The sequence below is a fragment of the Eucyclogobius newberryi genome, unplaced genomic scaffold, assembly GCF_026437365.1.
Source record: "Eucyclogobius newberryi isolate DKJ021-1_F unplaced genomic scaffold, fEucNew1.0.hap1 SCAF_22, whole genome shotgun sequence".
NCBI classification, from domain to species: Eukaryota; Metazoa; Chordata; class Actinopteri; order Gobiiformes; family Gobiidae; genus Eucyclogobius; species Eucyclogobius newberryi.
Genome location: NW_027315857.1, coordinates 11,122,336 through 11,141,386, shown reverse-complemented (window position 1 = coordinate 11,141,386; position 19,051 = coordinate 11,122,336). Strand labels below are relative to the sequence as shown.

The following is a 19,051-nucleotide window of genomic DNA, read 5'->3' as shown; positions in this document are numbered from 1 at the left end:
CCGCTCTAGAATCTACAGTCTTTAATCAGGAGTCATTTAGCTGTAATAGACTCGGCTCGTCATTTCTTTGTCATGTTGGTGAGCGCTGCACGCGTTATCAGCCCTGTGCTGCATGTGTGTAAATGTGTGCAGAAAAAAAACACTGGATTCTGCTCACATCGACCACTGCCCCGTGAGGCCAAGCGCTGCTCTGACATTTATGGGATGTAATTGAAGATGGGTATGGGGCTCCATGCACAGAGTGGATGGATATGAGCCAGAGCAGAAGCAATACAAGGGCCAAGGCCACAGTGGACAAAGAGACTGAGGAAATACATACAAAATGCACACTTCCCAGTCAGTGCACAGAAGTGAATACTGTAACCAGAGGTCCACGATAAGCATGCTAAAGATAAACATCACTTTATTAAATCTGTCTCTTTAGGTCCAGTCCTTTGCTCACACGTCTCAATAATCTTTGTCCCCAGTACAAATAAGTGACACTAATAACATCTTGCCTGATAATGTGTACAACTCAATATTCTTACATCGACTGCGTTTTGTGCAGTTGTGCATTGGATTTGAACAGAAGAAGCCCTTTACATCAGGGGAAATTTAGTAAAACATTTATTCTCTTTTTCTCAATATCATTCAGATACACATGTGAGCCTCACCATCCCCACATGTGGGGCCTGGGTCCTGGGGGGTAGTACGGGTGCATTCTGTTGTTGGCTCGTCTCCAGCCTCCTCGCATCGGGCCCCAATCTGAACACAAGACCAAATCCCTTATCATTCAGCACCACTTCTAAAAACTGATTTTATTTTTACTCAAGTCAATTTTCACTTGAATATCAGAACCAGTGACCACACACTTTCAAATTTAAAATGAAGTTCATTCATGATTTCCTCCCCAGCTCAGAAGGACAAACTCACACCTGAATGACTTGCTCAAGCATCTGACAAGAATTGGTGGGAACTTTCTCCAGTCACGGCCCAAAACTCATTTCCATTACACACATACACATACATTCACATTTATTGTAACTGGTGCAGAGTTTGTGGGCACAGACTTGAAACTTGAAACAGACTGAGAATTTGGCTTGAAGAAAGTGTGTGGAGCTGGTTCTGTTGGCAGAGCATAAGAGATATGTGCAGTTTGATGGTGAAAGTAGCGAGAGGAATAACAGTGTGCGAGGGGCCGGCAGAGAGAATCAACTCACTGGAGAATACGTCAATTTCAAGTTCCAAGAATCCAGTGCAGTAGTTGTAGCAGAATCATCAGTAACACAACATGAATACTGTCACAAGTTCGGGAATCAGCAGTGCAAACATTTCCCGTGCATGTGTGAAACCTGCCAATCACTGTGTCGACATTCCTGTCATTGTAAATACTCTGAACAGGTGAAGTGTGGTACCTGGAGGCGGATGTCTGAAGAAGGGGTGCGGAGGGGCCATCATTCTCCTTGGGGGCGGGGGCCGTGGAAAGGGGTGCATTCTAAAAGCAGGTCCGGGGAAGCTCGGCCTTGGACCCCAGAACGGAGGACCTAGGAAAATAAAACGGGATAAACAAGCCTCTCATCACATGGTCAAAAAGGAGCTCGTTTGCGTTTCGTCTAATGCACTCAAGGCACACAACAGATAAAGGTAAAGTGGGCAGGACTCATGTTTTACAGGTACACGATGCAACTTTTCTGGTGATGTTATTGCCTTAATGTCATGTCAAAGCACCATTTTTATCTTTGCATCTCTTGTATACAGCCTTAGTATATTAAGATATATTGTATTTACTTTTATTCCATTCCATTTTACTTATTAAAAATTGAGTATTGTTTGATCTGGTTGTTATTTTGCAATGTGTGAGCTGCTGTGTCCATGTCATGTTCCTTGTGGATCGATGAAGTCTAAAATCTATCCAAACGAAGCAAGAACCCGAAAAGGAGACGAGGCAAAGTCTAAGCTGAGGAGCAAAACGAGGCGACAGGACGGGTTTCTGTGACGCCAAAATTACTGCCAGCATTAATATTCCACAACACGCGTGACATTTGCAGGTTGACAGTGTGTGAGGGGAGACGGGCCGAGCAGGAGTCTCACCAAGAACACTGTACCTGCTGCCGCTCAGGGGGACGCCACATTCACAGGCTTACGAACACTTGAGAGAATTTGCAAGATTTCCTATGTCAATTGTATGTATAAAAAACAAAGTGAAGGATCAACAAACATGAAGTGGCCGACGTCAATGGCACAGGACGAGCCGTTCTGACCGCCGCCATGTCAGTCACTCCACTCGCAGAGGAAGGCCAAGTGCATGCATTATATAGAACAGGCCCGTTTGATATTCACAGCGGAGAAGTTCAGGGGAAACGGACGGAAAGGTTTGGACTGAAAGCGTTGAAGACAAACTAAAGCTAATTGATGTGAGACTCATTTGCAGTGTTCCCTAAACGACTTTTTAATTTACTTTCAAAGTAAAGACTGAAGCAGCTGTAGGAAGAGGTTATGTTGGCTCAGACGGCACACAAACTGTTCTTTACAATAGTTATTTTAAGACGCTCATATTCACCAGGGTCAAATAAGATGCCTGCATCCCATTATCATCATTATCTTTTTGCCAAGCTGGCCCCTGCATCCCATTATCATCATTATCTTTTTGCCAAGCTGGCCTTTTCTTTTTTTGTCACTCATTTGATAAACTAAACCTATGAAGCTCTAAAAGTGAGAAACAATGGGAAAGCTATGACCCACTTCCAGTCAAATCAACCATTCGAGGAACAATCAGGATCTGTTTGTTCTCCAAACCACATAGTAAGCCTATAATTCACACATTTTATAGGCATTCCACCTGGGCTTTTACAAGTCTCTAAAGCACTTTTTTGTGTGATATATGCTTTAGCTTTGAAATAGGGATGTCAAATCCCAACAAAGTTGCAGTCTACCGTCCGTCATGGTCTATTCCTCCAAAAGGAGCTTTACTTCTCTTCATATTTACCCACAAAAATGTAGGTGGGATTTGAAAGCTGATGTTCTTCTGTGCAGAGCTCGTGTACCACTTACATAGTAAAGTCGTCAGATTCACAAAGAGCCGAGACAGAGACAGAGACAGAGACAGAGACAGAGACAGAGACAGAGACAGAGACAGAGACAGAGACAGAGACAGAGACAGAGACAGAGACAGAGACAGAGACAGAGACACACACACACACACACACACACACACAGACACACACACACACACACACACACACACACACACACACACACACACACACACACACACACACACACACACACACACTTAATATTCCTTTATCAATAAAATGTGCATTGAAAAATGCTTAGTTCACTCAATAGAAGTGCTTCTACGACCAAACACTACCTTCAGTATAGAAAAGCCCAGCTCTGATGAGCTTGTGTGGCTGCCTCCATCAGTTATGGTGAAGTGGGCGGGGCAACAGTGAATAACCACTGATTATTATCCTGATGCAATCATGTGGCCCAATGAAAGGGCAGCCTGATTGCCAAACGCAGGAGAAAAGGTGACCTTGTCCAAGTTCAAGCGGGGATCTCCTGCTATTGTCGTGTGGGAGCAGTGTAACATATTTCAATCATATTCTGATCGTGTGCATGTGCAGCGATTTATTTAAGCTTCACTGAGCAAAAATGTAAAAATCTTGTCCAACACAATTCAAAGGGTCTTTGGGAGCCTTACAGCGAGCGTAGGCTGGTTTATTTGCCCCACCACAGCACCAAAAATGCTTATCCACCAAGACACAGCACAGACAAAGGCCTCAGGGACAAACAAATGAATAGTGGGATTTTATACGACAATACAGTCAATCTCATTTATGACCAGCAGGCTGGAGCCTTCCTGTGTTCACAACATTTCCCCTTTTCTTTTGTATTTGAAAATAGTTTAACAACCAGGCTATATAGTAGAGGAATCATTTGTGGAGAAAGTTAAATATGGTACGATTTATATCAAGGAGCAAAGCGTGATGCAGTTTAAACTGAAAAACTAAACAGTTTGTCCCGAGCCCTAATACGTAATCTGAAAGATTGGGGTTCAATTATATACATTCAGGTGCTCCCGTGTCTTAACATTTTAATTTTCTAAATAGAGCTGGGTTGAAATAATCGATTTTCCGATTTTTAATCGATTCGCATATTAATGACCGATTATCGATTCGTATGTCCAAAGATCGATTTTTTTTTTTTAATTAAAATCCTTTTCTACATTTCCCTCAGTGAACTTCAATCTACCTTCAAGAAAGATAATTCAGGACTCCTGGATTATCTTTCTTGAAGGTAGATTGACCCTTAACCTTTTCATCAGTCTTCCATCAGTAACTACCAATACTTTGCTGTTTAATATTGATAATACTAGTTTTAATATGTTGCTTCTCACATTACATTTTTCATTTTTAATAACATTAACCCCCGGATCGAATCGAAATCGGAAATCAGATCGAAATCGGAGCGAATCAGATGGGATCTGAGAAATCGAAAAAAAAAAAAAAAAAAAAAAAAAAAAAAACGATTTTGAAACGTAAAAATCGGAATCGAATCGATTCTTGAAATTTGAATCGAAACCCAGCTCTATTTCTAAAACAATTTTGGGTTTGACACCAGGCCACAAGTGAACAGTTGCAACACAGATGCTACAGTATTTCTCTTTAGTGTTTGGACTGAACCAGTGAAATTAAACCAGCTCCGACCCAGATCTAAACTGGTAAAACTCATGGCTGATAATGTTCACAATCAAAAAGAATATGAGTTTAAGATCGGGACCAAAATTATTGAGTGGTCCCTGGTGTCAAGCCCAAAATTGTTTTAAAAAATGTAAATGGTAAGTAGTTTGATTTATCTATTTTTTTTTAATAAAATGTCACTATTCAAATAATTCTTTATAAATTAGGGAAACACTGTAGAAAAGATTTTACTGCAACACTTTTGCTTCCATTTTTCATGAACTGAACTTAATTTACACAAAAAAAAAAAAAACATCTCTTTCAAATATTGTTCACAAATCTGTCTAAATGTGTGTAAGTGAGCAGAGATAATCCATCCCACCTCACAGGTGTGCCTTAGGCTGGCCACAATAAAAGGACTGACTGTAGGAATGTCCACCTCGGTCCAGGGCGGCCGGGACCTCCGCTCGGGGCGGGACCTCCGCACCCAGCATGGTCCTCTCAAACATTGTCTGAGATCAGTCACACCCAGACAGCTGCTGTAACAAAGCATTTCTGCACGAGCCGTCAGCTCCTCTTCATGCTCGTCGTCTTCATCAGGTCAGTCACAACAACAAACCTGACCACAGTTTGTAGTTGTAACTGACCTGAGTGGGGAAATACTCATTCACAGATTAATCCCAGTATTCACTGGTCGGGGCAGATGGCAGACAGCGTGTGGCGTCGTGAGGGTGAGTAGTTTGCTGACGCCAGCGTTGTGGCTGGAGTGGCCCATGGTGGAGGTGGGTTATGATCGGGGCAAGAGTTATGGACAACAAACAGATGCAATTCATTGATGAATGTAGAAATAGTGATGAGATCCAACAACCTGATCAACTCAGACTGACTGAACATTTCAGAGCGTCCCTTTGTTGTGGCCAGCCTAAGGCACACCTGTGTAATATTCACACCTGAGGAGATGGAAGTGCTCACTAACACACATTTAGACATTTAGAGATTTGAGAACAATATTTGAGAGGAATGGCTCTTTTGTGAAAAATGGGGGGAAAACATCCATGTTGCGTTTAAATCTTTGTTCAGTGTAAATCAGGCGCCATCTCTGGGACTGTACATCGTCATGTGAACGTGTCTTACCTGGAGGTCTGTGTGGTCTGTGTGGAGGGCACCACGGCGCATGTCCTGGTCCTGCCAAAGGAAACAAGAACACTTCATGTATTAATGTTTTCTTATAAAATGCTTGTCACTTCCACATTAAGATGACACTCTTCTGCGCTAGATTCACAACATGTTCTGAAGCTGACAAATGTCTTCATATGAGAGTTACGCCTTATTCACCAACACCAAGCAATGAACACCACGTGACTCACATGTTTATTTGTATTCACATTAATATGTATTTGCCAAAAAAACATCTCCAAGCTTCCAAATATGGGCACAAAATTAAGGAAGTTGTGCTTTTTTACAGCGTCGACAACTATTCAAAATGTTCAAACACAAATGAGCACATTTATTCACCAACTTCTTGAAATAAGCGTTGTTATCGTTGTTAGTGTTTAGGGCAAGTCATGGAAAATAACGGAGGAGGGCGATCGTGTGTGTACATAATAATAACGCTTCATGAATAAGGCCCATTTTCTCTGCCATTTACATACTGAAAATGCATTAACAAGGGACTGACCTGGGCCCATCATTGGAGGAGGAGGAGGGATCCACTTCGCTTTGCGTCTGGGTATTTTCCTCTTGGAAACTAAACATGAGTCACATTAGATGACACTATGACAAACGCTGTATTAAACAGACGACTGTGGAGACGTCACTCAGAAGTGCCTGGTCCTCACCTGACACAGGAGGTGGTGGAGCTGGAAGTGACAAAGTAGAATGGTCCACCTTCAGGATGATGCCCCAGGCCTGGGCCACATGGAGCAGCAGCAGGGTGCTGATGGAGCGGTGGGCCAGCGAGTCCCAGTGCACTCCGTCAGGCATGCGGTGCTGCAGACTCAGCCTGAAGTGAAAGTGCAGGTCCAAAGTGTCCAGGCCGTAGGCGTCGGCCAGCTGCCCGCCGTAGAAGTTTGCCTCAATGATGTCAGAGCAGAGAGAGGGCTCCAGGTGACTCACCTGCACATCACAGCGTTAGTGATCAACAGGAGGGTTCCAGAAGTAGAAATACAGCGGTTTTGAACATTTTCAGCTGGTGTTTTGATTAGTTCGTCTCTTGGCAACTCCCTCCAGTTGTCTTCCCGCTGTCATTTCACATAATTGCATCATTTAAGATTTCTTTCCTTACTGGGGTTGTTCCCATTACCTGGGAAAGATGTCATGTCAATAGCACCATTAGAAATATAGTTATCACAAGAGTTTTTTTATATGAGCTTTAAGAGTGTTTTTTAAAGTTTTTTATAAATTATCTGTTCTTTGTCGTTTACTTCTGTACCTACTTTGTGTTGCAACAGTGGAATTTCCCCATTGTGGGACAAATAAAGGCTTAACTTATCTACATGACTTAAAATATGCACTTTACATTGAATTGCTGCGTATAACACTTTACAAACCCAAAGTGTCGTCATCGTGCTCAGAAATGCATTCATTGATACACATTCAATGATTCCTTCTGAGCATCTGTGCATTTCTTCAAAGGTAGATTAGAATATAAATCAAACCTAGAGCACTTCTTGTTCATGAGCAAAACAGAAACTAGGGCTTCCTTTATGCACATGTCACAGACTCGGAGGTGAGCACAAAAACTCATTAAGACCGGCCTTCTGTGATAAAAGAGCAATCCTCACACACAAATGAGAAAGTCTAGCAGCTGATATGCAGCACAATAAGGAAAACAATCGGGCTCTCACTTAAAGCCTGTGACAGTCTAATAGAAGGAGAACAGACCCACATGTACATTCAGATTCACAGTGAAATGGCCCTGACCTCAGGCACCAGGAAGCCTCCTTTAATCTGCTTGGCCAGAGGCATAGCCAGGGTCCACACGATGAGGCCGTCGGGACACACCACACTTTTAATCTGGCCAAAGAATCTGTGCAAGTTCTCTTTGTACTTCTCCAGGCAGTTCAGGCCATACCTACACACAAAAAACATTAGAAAAAAAATCAGCACCAGTATCATTTTACATCTTCGTTGTCAGTACTACGACGACCCTTCAAAGTATACTTGATTATTTAAGGCGATACAATACCACTGCCAGCGCCCGTGTTGCAGTGCTACAATAATAAAGATGTCTGTGCTAGAAGTTGTATTGTAAATTAATAGACTCCATGTCATTTCCCTATATTACTATCGAGTTGGTTTTCCCTCTTTGGATGCTTTTCTAATATTCCATGGCCCTACACAGGATTTGTCTGATTAAATGTGGGCAGAATCATGCAACCAGACAAATGAGGAAGAGGCAGTGCACTGGGGCACACTTTGTCTTTTGACCGTGGAGTTAATGTGAAGGAAACTGGCACTGGAGCTGGAGCATTGGTGAGAGTCGAGGGACAACGAATTAGGAACATCATCTACTCTGACTGCATCATAATCAGAGCGGCTCGCCACGCTAATCTAGCAGGAGCAGGGCCACCGCGGCATCACCGTGACGACGACGCATGTGCCTGGCTCAGGACGCGGCCACAAATTGGAAAGAGCAATGTTTGACTCGGCTTCATGTGCCGGACCCAATGGTGTGATAAGAGCCTTTTCTGGGGTAGAATTATTATTTTTTTAACCATCAAAAGGAGGAAGACAAGAAGGACGCAAAGAAAACATAGGAAGGGGAATAAACTATTTAAAAAGGCATTAAAAAAAAAAAACATTACAGGCAAAGCAGTAATATCCAAACAACGGATCAAAGGTTTTTGGGTAAACATCTGCAACTTTTCTGACAAACATTGAGATTTATGTTTTTATCCATGAGCCTTTAGAATCCCATGTATTTTAGAACATGTTTGCAAGCAGCTTTACCACATTATAACACCGTGAAACTGATTTACACTTTTTAAATTGTGATTTCGATTTGATTGCAATATACTGTGCAGCCCTAATCTACAGTCCGGTGGCAAACCCTCCTTGAATAATCAAGGTATGAAATAAGATTAGAGAAAGGGGAAACGAAGGAATGAGGGGATGAAAAGGTGTTACATCGGAAAAAGAGAAAGGCAAAGCGACCACGAAGCCAGCAGCAATGAAAGCAGCTCTGTACCGAGTCATGTCCCACACACAGGAGCTGACGATGATGACGTCTGGTCTGAGCCCCTGTCGGAGCTCCTGCAGGACACTCTGCATGTAGGGCGAGTACACGCGCGTGATGAAGTAGAAGCGCAGCAGGTGGTGCTCCGTTTGGTACTGCCGCACCTCTCTGTAGTCCGTCCCGTTGGACATGAGACCCAGACGACCCCCTTCCAGCAGCCGGTCTCTCTCAAACGAGTGCTCCCCCTATACGCACAACAGGACATTAATGTATTACTCACAAATGGTACAAACTAATTAATGAGAGTAAAAGCAGGGATGTCACACAGAGCTGGGGAATACATCGAAATGTTGATTGTTTTGAAGAGTCGTGTAATCCCTCACTCATCAATTGTAGTCATCTACCTTAAACAATATGCTCCATAATCAAATTAGGAATCTCTTCAATAGTGAAAAATGCTACAAAAAGAGCCCATCAAATGTAAAAATGTAAAAAGCGATGTACATTTTCAACTTGGAATATAAGGTGACATTTCTGCACTTTTGTGATTCATTTCACAGGCATTTCACATTTGTCTGATAATTAAAACTCAACCAATACATTTAAATCCAATACACTTCATACAGCACATTTTATAAACTGAAACATAAAATATACTTGCTCTACTAGTGCTCCCAACCATAAAAAAAATATAAAATACAATAGAAATTGTCGGAGCCGGATTCAAAGTCACTAATCTTGACATCGCAAACAGAATATCAAATAGTCGAAATAAGGTTTTCTATTTGATTTGACGGCTGTGGCAGAAATGAGGAAACTGGTGCTTTTCTCCAAACTGAATTAGAATCGCTACAGAGGCTAATAAGGATAAAACGGGGACAAGCGCAGAGTTCCGTTTAAATCCAAATTGCAGTGACTTATTGTCTCAGAATAACTGAAGAACCATTTACTTTTGTTAATTACCTCTCGAGGCCACAGTTTATTCTGCATGTTAATTACCTAGGTACAATGTTGCATCCTAATGGCACCTATTGTGGTGTTGTTAGAAAGGCTGTTTACTTCCAATTCAGAAAAAGGACGGGGGAATAGAGGGTGTGGAGCGTGTGAGGAGAGCAGGGACTTAAAGAGAAAAGACTTTACTTTGGACTTGAGCTGAGCCAGAGTCAAGATTGTGTCTGTCTGAAGGAGCTGCACCAGGTCTTTGTACATGGAGCGCTGCACTGCAATCAAAGACACCATCATTTTAAAACATTGAGATATAAAAACAGGAGCTAATTCAGTATTATTTATTCTGTGATATCGTATCGCCAAAAGGTCTCACAATAATATTGTGTCAAATTATTTCAACTAAGTTCCTTCACTTCATACATTTTTGGTTTTTGCAACTAAAAAATAAATAAAAAAAAAATAAAAAAAAATCATAATATAGACTATTTCAGTGGAGAAAACATGAACAATTTTTAGCCACATTTATTTTTTATTTCATAAATGATTAACACCAAAGATTTTTTTTCAAACATTTTAAAAAAGGACTGTGATACAATTTGCATATCATTACATCTTTAGAATTATTGCGGTATTTATTGATCATGGAAACAGCAGTTGGCACATATATTGGAATAGGTTTGCCTATGACATATTAGTAAGGGGCTAAAATTATTTTTATAAACAGTTATCTGGACAAACACATGAAAAGACTTTAATAACAAAGACAGCAGCAGTGTTCAAAATGTCATAAAAATTTGATTTCAGAGATTCATAAATTATACACCTTATTTGTAAATATTGTCTATATAAAAGTCCTCATTCACCAATCTTTGGTTGATTTAGCATTTTAAAAAGTCTAAATGTACAATAGAAATAATAGTTGGCTATTACCAATAGTCAACTATTCAAAAAAAGAACTACTAAAATAGTTGTTAGTGACCAACTTACTGATCATTTTGTCTTAAGGAATGTTCAGTAAATGTTCATATTTTCCCTTAACCAAATGTAAAGTACAAACTAATATTAGAAAAAATGTCACAGTAACATATTTTCATTAGAAACATATTGCTACAGGAAATCTCAATGATAATATTGAAACTACTGAGACAAATGAAAGAGAATTGTAGTTTACCACTTTTAAATGTAAAATAGTTAAAAAACATAACGCTGCAATAGAAATAAAGCAGAATGATACACTTAAGTCGATAGTTAAGAGTTAACAAATTAACTAGCGCTCAAATCTGATCTACCACATAAAATAACATATTTCCACTAGTGCTCGAAAAAAATATTGTTCCCGATCATTAATTGAACAATAAATCCATATAGGCATTATTTTCATTTTAATTGGGTATTTTTCTTTTCAAATTTTTAAAAGATCAAAACAGAAAGCACAGAACAGAAACAGAACAACCAGAGAGGAAATTTTATACACTTTTTATAATACAAATAGACACCAACTAAACACAAGAAACACAATTATGGCACAAATAATTTAAAATAAAAGTCCCATTTGATCCAAAGTCGGTCAAAATTGTCCAGACAGTCTTTTTTTCCCCATTTGTCTGGACCTTTACATATTTCCCCCTGAAAGTCAAACACAGACAGGACTTGACGTGTGTGTCTCACCTGATCCTCCCAGAACCACCACACACTTGTTGTGCAGGAGCGTCTTGACCTGAGCCGCCCTCACAAAGCTCCTCATGGTCCACTCAAGTCTGACAACAAACAGCAGTTTAATGTCATGCTTTACAAACTGAACATTCAATAAGGTGACATTTAAAAACAAGCTTTTAACCTTGTTCAGTATTTCCTCATCATTAGTTTAGTCGGAGCCAGTGTTGTCCTGCAACTGAGGCTCAGAATATTCTAAATTAAAAAGTCAGTTAAACAATTGCTATAATTCGTTTTTGTTCAATATTACGGTTTACAATGGGGGAAAAAAGTATGTTATTTATGTTATGCTAAAGCTCAATCAAATTCATGAAATACAAAATGAAATAAGCCTGTTCTGGGATATTGTCATTTCAGAGGCTGTAATAGTTTTAAAATGTGAAAGTACCAAAAGACTTTCTATTTTAACAGTGTCATTTTGTGTATTTTTCTTTTACTTATTAAAGGCAAATAAAGTGTAACTAATGAGCCGCACGTGCGCGTGGAGCCATGATGCTAGCTCCGTTTAACAACTCAGACTCAAACACTCAAACTAGTCCCTGTGTTTGTGCATTTGAAGCAGACTAGTCTTACCCGGCTTTAGACTAGTCTTACCCGGCTTTAGACTAGTTTACTGGAGTTGTGAGTCGAAGCGGACCAAAGTGGACTCCCGAGAAGAGACTTCCACATGGCGCCAGCTCCAGCACCAGAGCCGCTGCAGGTCCCCACCCCGGCACCAGGGGGCGCCCTGTTATAGCCCGTGAGGTCAAAGGTCAATAGAATATGTGAGTTACACTCGGATGTAGAGTCTGACAGGGTTATTGTGGTGTTTGCAGATGAGGAAGGAGGTAAAAAGGGTTTGTTGTCACAGGCCCCAGAGTTTTAGGGGGTAAAAAATGCTCACATGGAGATCCATGTGCACCTTCTTGCTCCAACCGCCCAATTCTAAAAACCTCCTAAATAAATTAGCTTATTTTGCTATAGCACTTAAAACATTGCATCTGGTTCGTCCAATGCTATGTCCATATTAAATAAATAAAGTAAAATAAAATTCTGTGTTGTGATTACCCTTTATGTTATTCAGGGTCAGTGATATGGTGGCAGAGTGGCTAACACTATCACCTAACAGCTAGAAGGTCACAGGTTCCACTTTCCCAGGACAGACTGGGCCTGTCTGTGCAGTTTGCATGTTCCTCCTGGAGCTCCAGTTTCCCCCATCAACACAAAACACAACAGGTAAAACTCTTCAATGAAGGTCCTGACCAAACCAAGCCCTGGAGGTGGGTCCTCGAGCCCTGCCCTGCAGGAACCACTGCTCCTGCAGGGACCACTCCTCCTGACAGGTTCTTTTCAAAGGATGGATCAAATGCAGAGGACAATTTGTAGTTTGCAAATGATGAAGGTCAATGACCATGTGTCAGGCAGAGGAGATTTGACAATAATTACATTATTGTCTTAAGAGAAACCAAATGGAAGTTAACCACCAAATGTTCAGAATCTTACTCATGTTTTGCATCACAAACTATACAAAAAAATGTGTTATATAATATTATGGTGACCAAAATGAAGAGACTGATATTGAAGTATTATTTTATTACATTGGTAATTGAACATATTCCTTATACAAATACAAAGGGGGGAATGAGGCATGTGTTGTTGGTCCTGAGAAGTCTAGTACATGCTCCGTGTTCACAGGGTGAAGGTGGCCCGGCCCGGCTCGGCTCTGGACGTCCTGTGAGCTCCATCAGGCAGCTCCACCAGCGTCTGCACCAGCTGAGCCACTCTGCCCAGGCCCTCCTCCAGCAGCAGCGCTGGGGGGCACAGCTGCTCCTGCGGGACAGAGGCAACACGCTCAGGCTCCACAAACTCACCACCAAGGACAGTTCTAGTTCTGGCTCGCTGAAAGTATTTATAGACCCTTTCAAACACTGTACATTCTGGAATGGAGGCAAAAGTGAAGTGGAACCTAAGGAGATTTCAAAGGACAAACTTGGTTGAGCTTCAGAATATCATAGATAGTGAAAAATGTTGTTTTAGCAAATAAAACCACTTACACCTGTATTTTGAATGATTTGTTCTTTTAGTGTACAGACTTAGTATTTTATTACGCTGGACAAATACTTACAGAAATGTTGATTTCTGTTTTATTTTTACTGATTTTACCACAGATGTTACAGTTTTCAATTACAATTTGGAGGCTAGAAAACAGCAGGGGTGGAAAGAGTATATTTGTACTCAAGTAAAAAAAAATTCATGACTAAAACTACTCGAGTAAAGTAATCAAGTACACTAAAGTTCTGTTCTCACTACTCAAATGTAAATAATTACAATTACATGGCTAAGATTATACTCAATTACAAGTAACGTGAATATTTGTAATTTAAATGAGTTACTTCCCAACCCTGGAAAATAGTTAGTTTTACTTTAAATAGACAAGAAAACAAACTAACTTTTTTCTCTAGAAATTCAAAACAATGTATTGTGGTTCATTTCATTTTGCCTTCATTCTAGGACTTTTTAAAGGGTCTGTAAAAGTACTTCTCTGCCACCAAGCTCAGAAATAGTCTTCTTTAACTTTTTGTCTATAATTTTGTACAAAGATCAGATTTTCAAAGAGCCTATGGCATTCAAAGATAGCGCCTTTTTTCATTATTATATAGTTTTGTCTGTTGTTTACGTCTTGCTTATGGATTTTTAGATTAATAAGTAGATTGCCAGCACTTTTATACCACTCAACATGATAAATGAGACTCAAAACACTTGTAATTGAGACAGAATAACCAGAACTATATAAAAAGTCTCTTCACACATCGAACGTCTTTTGAGTGGCACAGATTTCGAGTGGTGGGGATTTTAAGAGCAGCACAGACAATTATAGAATCACTTAAAGGTCGACTTCTCCTGCTCGTCTCCGTGGAGATGTTGTTTTACCCGTAACGTTCCACAGTTTGGCAGCAAACGTAGTGTATGTCGGCATTTATTTGGACCTGCAACTCGACCTGGTGGCACCGACTGCTCGTCTCCATGGGGATAAGATACATTTAATGCCATACTGTGGAACATAGCAGGCAAAGCAATAACATATGCATGAAAAGCAACATAGTGCACGTATAAATCTGCCATAGAACGTGTTTTTAAACCCATCTCCACACATTGACTGGATATTCTATATTTTCCTCAAAGGTTTAAATCCATGTGTTAGACTTTGTGCATGTCTTCCACACGTGTAGTGTCTGCTGCCTCCCAATGTGAAATGAAAACCTATTAAATGAGAATTAGTGCCACTTTGATTTGCCTTAAGCAGCCGGCGTCTCGGAACCACAATACGCTTGTGAGGGTGTAATGCACAGCGACCGGAGGCCCCAACTTTGAATATTATGAACCGTTTTCATTCAGTAAGCCGCGATTCCAGCCACGCATACAAATGTAGCTTAAAAGAGCGATGAATGTGGAGATGTGTTTGGTAAAAAGGAGGCGGCGGCGGCGGCAGCAGCAGCACGCTTTAGTGTCCTCTCGATGTCAAAAAGCAACTAAGGTTTCCACTCAAGGGACCAAGCACTAAACCCCTGAATGAATGTGAATTGTGGCGTAGACTTGAGGCATAATAAAAATAGGTTGTAGTGTAGTTTAGCCTATAGTATTAGGCAGAAAGAATAGATTTTTTTTACCGGAGAGAAAGCACTTTTGGGAGCAATTGTGCCAGTTTTAAACGTTAGTTAAAGGTGCACTATACTTTACTTGTGGAATGTTTCCTGGGATGTTCAACAGTATGACATTAAAGTCTACTATCTTGTATTTTTATTCAATTACAGCCGATTTTGTTGCTCAAAAGTACCTTGAAAACATGCATTCAGGGACAAGTCTCCACAGATCTGACCTGTAACGTCTGGTTGAGTCACCCGCTTGTCTAAATGGAGATAGACACGTTTAATACTACACTGTGCAAGATTGGAGGGAAAGGAATGACATAGTGCACCTTTAAATTATTACTGAATACTATTTAGCCAAATGTCTCAATTTATCCTGATCACATTTTTTTATTTGAAAGGGAATAATTTATACAAAAGACAATTTACATTTGATCAGAAAAGCACCAAATCTATCTGTTCAAGTGTAATTGTGTGAAGATTATATGGAGCATGCACAGAATACATAATAGCTCATTAGATTAGATGGATCATGTGTTTGATTGATGCATGTGCATGTCTCGTGCCCCGAGTGAGGTTGTGCATCCGACTCACCTCCTCCAGAACGGGACATCCTGGGATTCTACAAAACTGGCTGTTCACAGAGAGGTTAGTGCACAGAGCGTAGGGCATCAGCATGAGGGGAACTGCAGGCCTTGAACACCAAATAACAATAAAGTCTGGCTGGCCTGAAATCTCATTAACGCAGCAGCAGACAAATTTTGATCATAATTTGTAACTCAATATACAGCATTCGATCAAACGAATGAATGTTATTGGAGAATTATGATTAAATATGTGGACCATTTTTGTTTTTTTATCTTCCTCCTTGGTGCCTCTGTTACTAGGCAGCACAGCGTACTTGGCAAATCTGCATAAATCCGTTCATAGACTTTACAGGTAAATACTTTTGCTGCCCTCTAGTGGTCAATGGGAATATTGAGCTGAAGGCAATAGGCCGCTGCAGATGACCTCATCACTGTAATCATCATAAAGCATGGAAGCAGCACATAAAAGTCATGTTCAAAGTTTTTAATAATTTCTTTACAACAAGGAGAAAAAACTTCCATATAGATTTATATAAACTCAAAAAAGATTCTTAAGGTATGATATAAATATAAAGTACAACAGTATTTCAGCGTCACTAACGTATTAAAGAATATAGCAAGGTCGGGTGGCTGTAGGTGCGTCTCCAGTTTACAAAATATCCTTTTGCATTCAACAAGTAGAAAGTTCATCTGAACAGCAGGCTAGGTACTCTCATTAAAAAACTATTCAACAGGCGCTTGTCGGGTGTGTATTTTACAGTGGACAGTGTGTCTGAGACGTGAATTGGACGGACTACATTTCCCAGGGTGCATTTGCGAGTCGTCTTACAAAAAGATAGTGCTATTTGAACAGAATGGCTTTTTGTTTTAGAAGCTGGATTGAGTCACTGAGCTTGACAGCTGATCTGGTTAAGCAAAATACTGAACAAATGTTTAAGCTTATATTTTCCTTTTTTTAAACTAAAAATTGAAACTTTTCCCCGAAACTTCATAAATAAACTTTACAACTTTGATAACTGAAATATTTCTGTGTAGTTGGAATAGAAAATATCTAAACTAACCTAATTTTCACACAATTTAATCATGTCAATAATAGTCAGTGTCAAAAATGAAAAAACTGCCAAAACATTAAAAACCCCAGATCACTTTGTTCTCCCAGTGACATGCATATTAGCTACTGTACTAAGTTCACTTGAGTCTAGGTCCCTCAGGTCTTACTTACTGATGGCAGCAGTGAAATGTGTGGTGTTGGCATTAGTGTTTGGAGGCTCATCAGTCCAGTGAGCTCTAATCAGCTCCTGGTGTTGAACCGTGATCGATTTGAGGCGTGAAAAGCCCAAAACCGCTCGTGTTAGATGTAGCCTCAAAGGATCAGTGATTTACCAACCCCGACGCCAGGCTAACATCAGCGATCGATATTATTTAAACTGTGTATAATTGAATATTGATCACTATGGGTTGACCTGTGTGTGCATTATTTTAAGCACACTCCATGTTTTCTCAAGGCTTTGTGCTGATTCTACCAAGGCCTATAATAGAACTGATCGAACATAAAATAAATTAAAAAAAGAACAATAATTTAAGATGTACATTTTTACATAAGAACATTTAACTAGTCTCGTCCAAATGAACGCCAAAGACAAAACTAGAAAGTCATAACAGCCTGGATTAGAGGCCTTGTACCGTCAGTTTGGCCCACTCATGTGACAACAGCGCCACCTGCTGTCCCAAACGGGCGGTGTAGTGGTCAGTGTGTTGTCGAGCTTCATGTAAAGGCTAAAGTAACATTCACATTCTTCATAGTTAAAGGGAAGGTTTGGAGAAGACAGAGCTGCTCAGGCACGACAGGCCAGGCCTAGATATTAGATTTGACTCAACAACTCATGACATCAAAGACTCTGATATTCCTCACCAGTAACCTGCTCATTTTGTTCTGTAAAGTTCTGGATGCAACTTGTTCCCATTAACATGGGATTCCAAAGTGCAACATGCCACTACATACTTCTTTTCACTTAAATTGACCTACTGTGTCTTTCAACAATTGCTTGTGAAAAATATATATTCTACTCTTTTTCATGGACTATATTAGGACTATTCAACATTTTTCAGAGAGCCAAGGCATTTTGGGTCACAAAAATAAACCCCAACACTATCTCATTAACTAAAGATTTTTGTCAGGGAAAAAAAACATACAAAATGGCTTTAACAAATATTGCTTTGTCAAACTGCCCATCTAGTACCAAACTAGAATATAACCAGTAGTGTGTGTATATAAAGTGTGTATACAATATGACTAGTACCAACCAGGTTTGACCCTGGACTAACCCAGAATCAAAACCGGTCTTAATCAGAATTAAACTAAACCAAGACCAAACAAGGACTAAACCAAGACCATGCCAGGTGCTAAACTAGTGCTAAACCAGAATTAAACCAGTAAACAAAATTTTATTCTAATTTTTTAACACCACGCCAAATTAAATTGTTTGGAGGGCCCAATTTGGCCCCCGGGCCTTATGTTGAATAGCCCTGGACTATACCAATGTATGTAGTAACAAGTGAAATAAATGATGTCATAGTTCATATGAGGCCCTGCTGAGTGAAGTCCAGGCTGTGTGCTTGTGGACAGCTCTGTCCTGTTCCTAAGTTCCTCTTGTTTCAAACATGCTGTGCGTCGGAGGGACAAGGCGAGGCTGAAGGCTAAGGCATCTCTGTCCTGTGCTCTGTGTAGTGCTTGTGTTTACTAGAACCTCAGTTCTAGAGAAAAGCTTTGAGTGTTTTTGCTGTTGGTCAAAAGGTGCTGAGCTGCGGGACGTCCCCCAGAGCAGCTCTATGTGGCCCCGTGAAGAGGACTCAAGTGTCCTTATGTGAGCAGGTAGCAGTAGAGCACGTAGAGCAGCGCCATGGCAGCGCTGTAGAAGAGCAGGAAGTCTGTGGACAGAAGCGACGACTGGGAGGGGGACAAGGGATTGCCGGGGACCAGGTCTTCCTCCGGGCCCCCCACGTCCAGGGACAGCAGCGCTCCCACACAGCGTAGCACAGTGGGCAGCTTACACAGAAGCACATCAGAGCACGCACACATGTCCATCTGGACACGGGACAAGAGAGACAGGACGAGTTAGAGACAGAAGCCACAGAGAAAGCACAGACAGACAAACAGCACAGGTCCTACACATTCTGGTTCAAGTGCTTTGCGTGAAAATGGGACACTGCATTCAGGACAAAACATCCTCTCAGGACAAGGAGTATAAGACATAACCCAAAATTTGTGTTAGACACACAATTTACAGTGGCCTTAGAAATGTAACTTGGATAAAACTTGTGCTCGATGAAATCAGC

The 19,051-nt window shown here is 40.7% G+C and overlaps 2 protein-coding genes across 5 annotated transcripts in view; both read right to left on the bottom strand.

The window, feature by feature from the left end:
- Positions 1 to 619: 619 nt before the first annotated feature.
- On the bottom strand, positions 620 to 12,201 carry LOC140372045 (PC-esterase domain-containing protein 1A-like). 3 transcript variants are annotated; one of them, XM_072459303.1, is made up of 10 exons: positions 12,076 to 12,201; positions 11,458 to 11,546; positions 9,982 to 10,061; positions 8,854 to 9,086; positions 7,587 to 7,737; positions 6,503 to 6,779; positions 6,343 to 6,411; positions 5,799 to 5,849; positions 1,395 to 1,523; positions 620 to 744 (listed from the first exon to the last, which is right to left on the bottom strand). In XM_072459303.1, the coding sequence occupies exons 2-10, from the start codon at positions 11,531 to 11,533 to the stop codon at positions 650 to 652; spliced, it is 1,161 nt and encodes a 386-aa protein (XP_072315404.1). In that variant the 5' UTR covers positions 11,534 to 11,546; positions 12,076 to 12,201; the 3' UTR covers positions 620 to 649. The 3 variants fall into 3 exon arrangements, with proteins under 3 accessions (XP_072315404.1, XP_072315405.1, XP_072315406.1); XM_072459304.1 differs by having other exon boundaries at positions 12,097 to 12,201; XM_072459305.1 differs by lacking the exon at positions 12,076 to 12,201 and adding an exon at positions 11,627 to 11,646.
- Positions 12,202 to 13,059: 858 nt separating this feature from the next.
- lrch4 (leucine-rich repeats and calponin homology (CH) domain containing 4) overlaps positions 13,060 to 19,051 on the bottom strand; it is a 47,642-nt gene continuing 41,650 nt past the window's right edge. The window contains exon 18 of one of the 2 annotated variants that reach the window (XM_072459298.1): positions 13,060 to 13,311. In XM_072459298.1, coding sequence (XP_072315399.1) covers positions 13,171 to 13,311 — 141 coding nt within the window. In that variant the 3' untranslated portion in view covers positions 13,060 to 13,170. Of the gene's footprint in view, positions 13,312 to 16,184; positions 18,801 to 19,051 lie in introns of those variants that run through there. The other variant, XM_072459297.1, reaches the window with a different exon arrangement.

Coding starts and splice junctions, on each gene's coding strand:
- LOC140372045 (XM_072459303.1), bottom strand. CDS start 11,533: ATGAGGAGCTTTGTGAGGGCGGCTCAGGTCAAGACGCTCCTGCACAAC. Junction 5,850..6,342: donor TCCTCCAATGATGGGCCCAG/GTCAGTCCCTTG, acceptor TTCCTTTGGCAG/GACCAGGACATGCGCCGTGG. Junction 1,524..5,798: donor CAGACCACACAGACCTCCAG/GTAAGACACGTT, acceptor TTATTTTCCTAG/GTCCTCCGTTCTGGGGTCCA.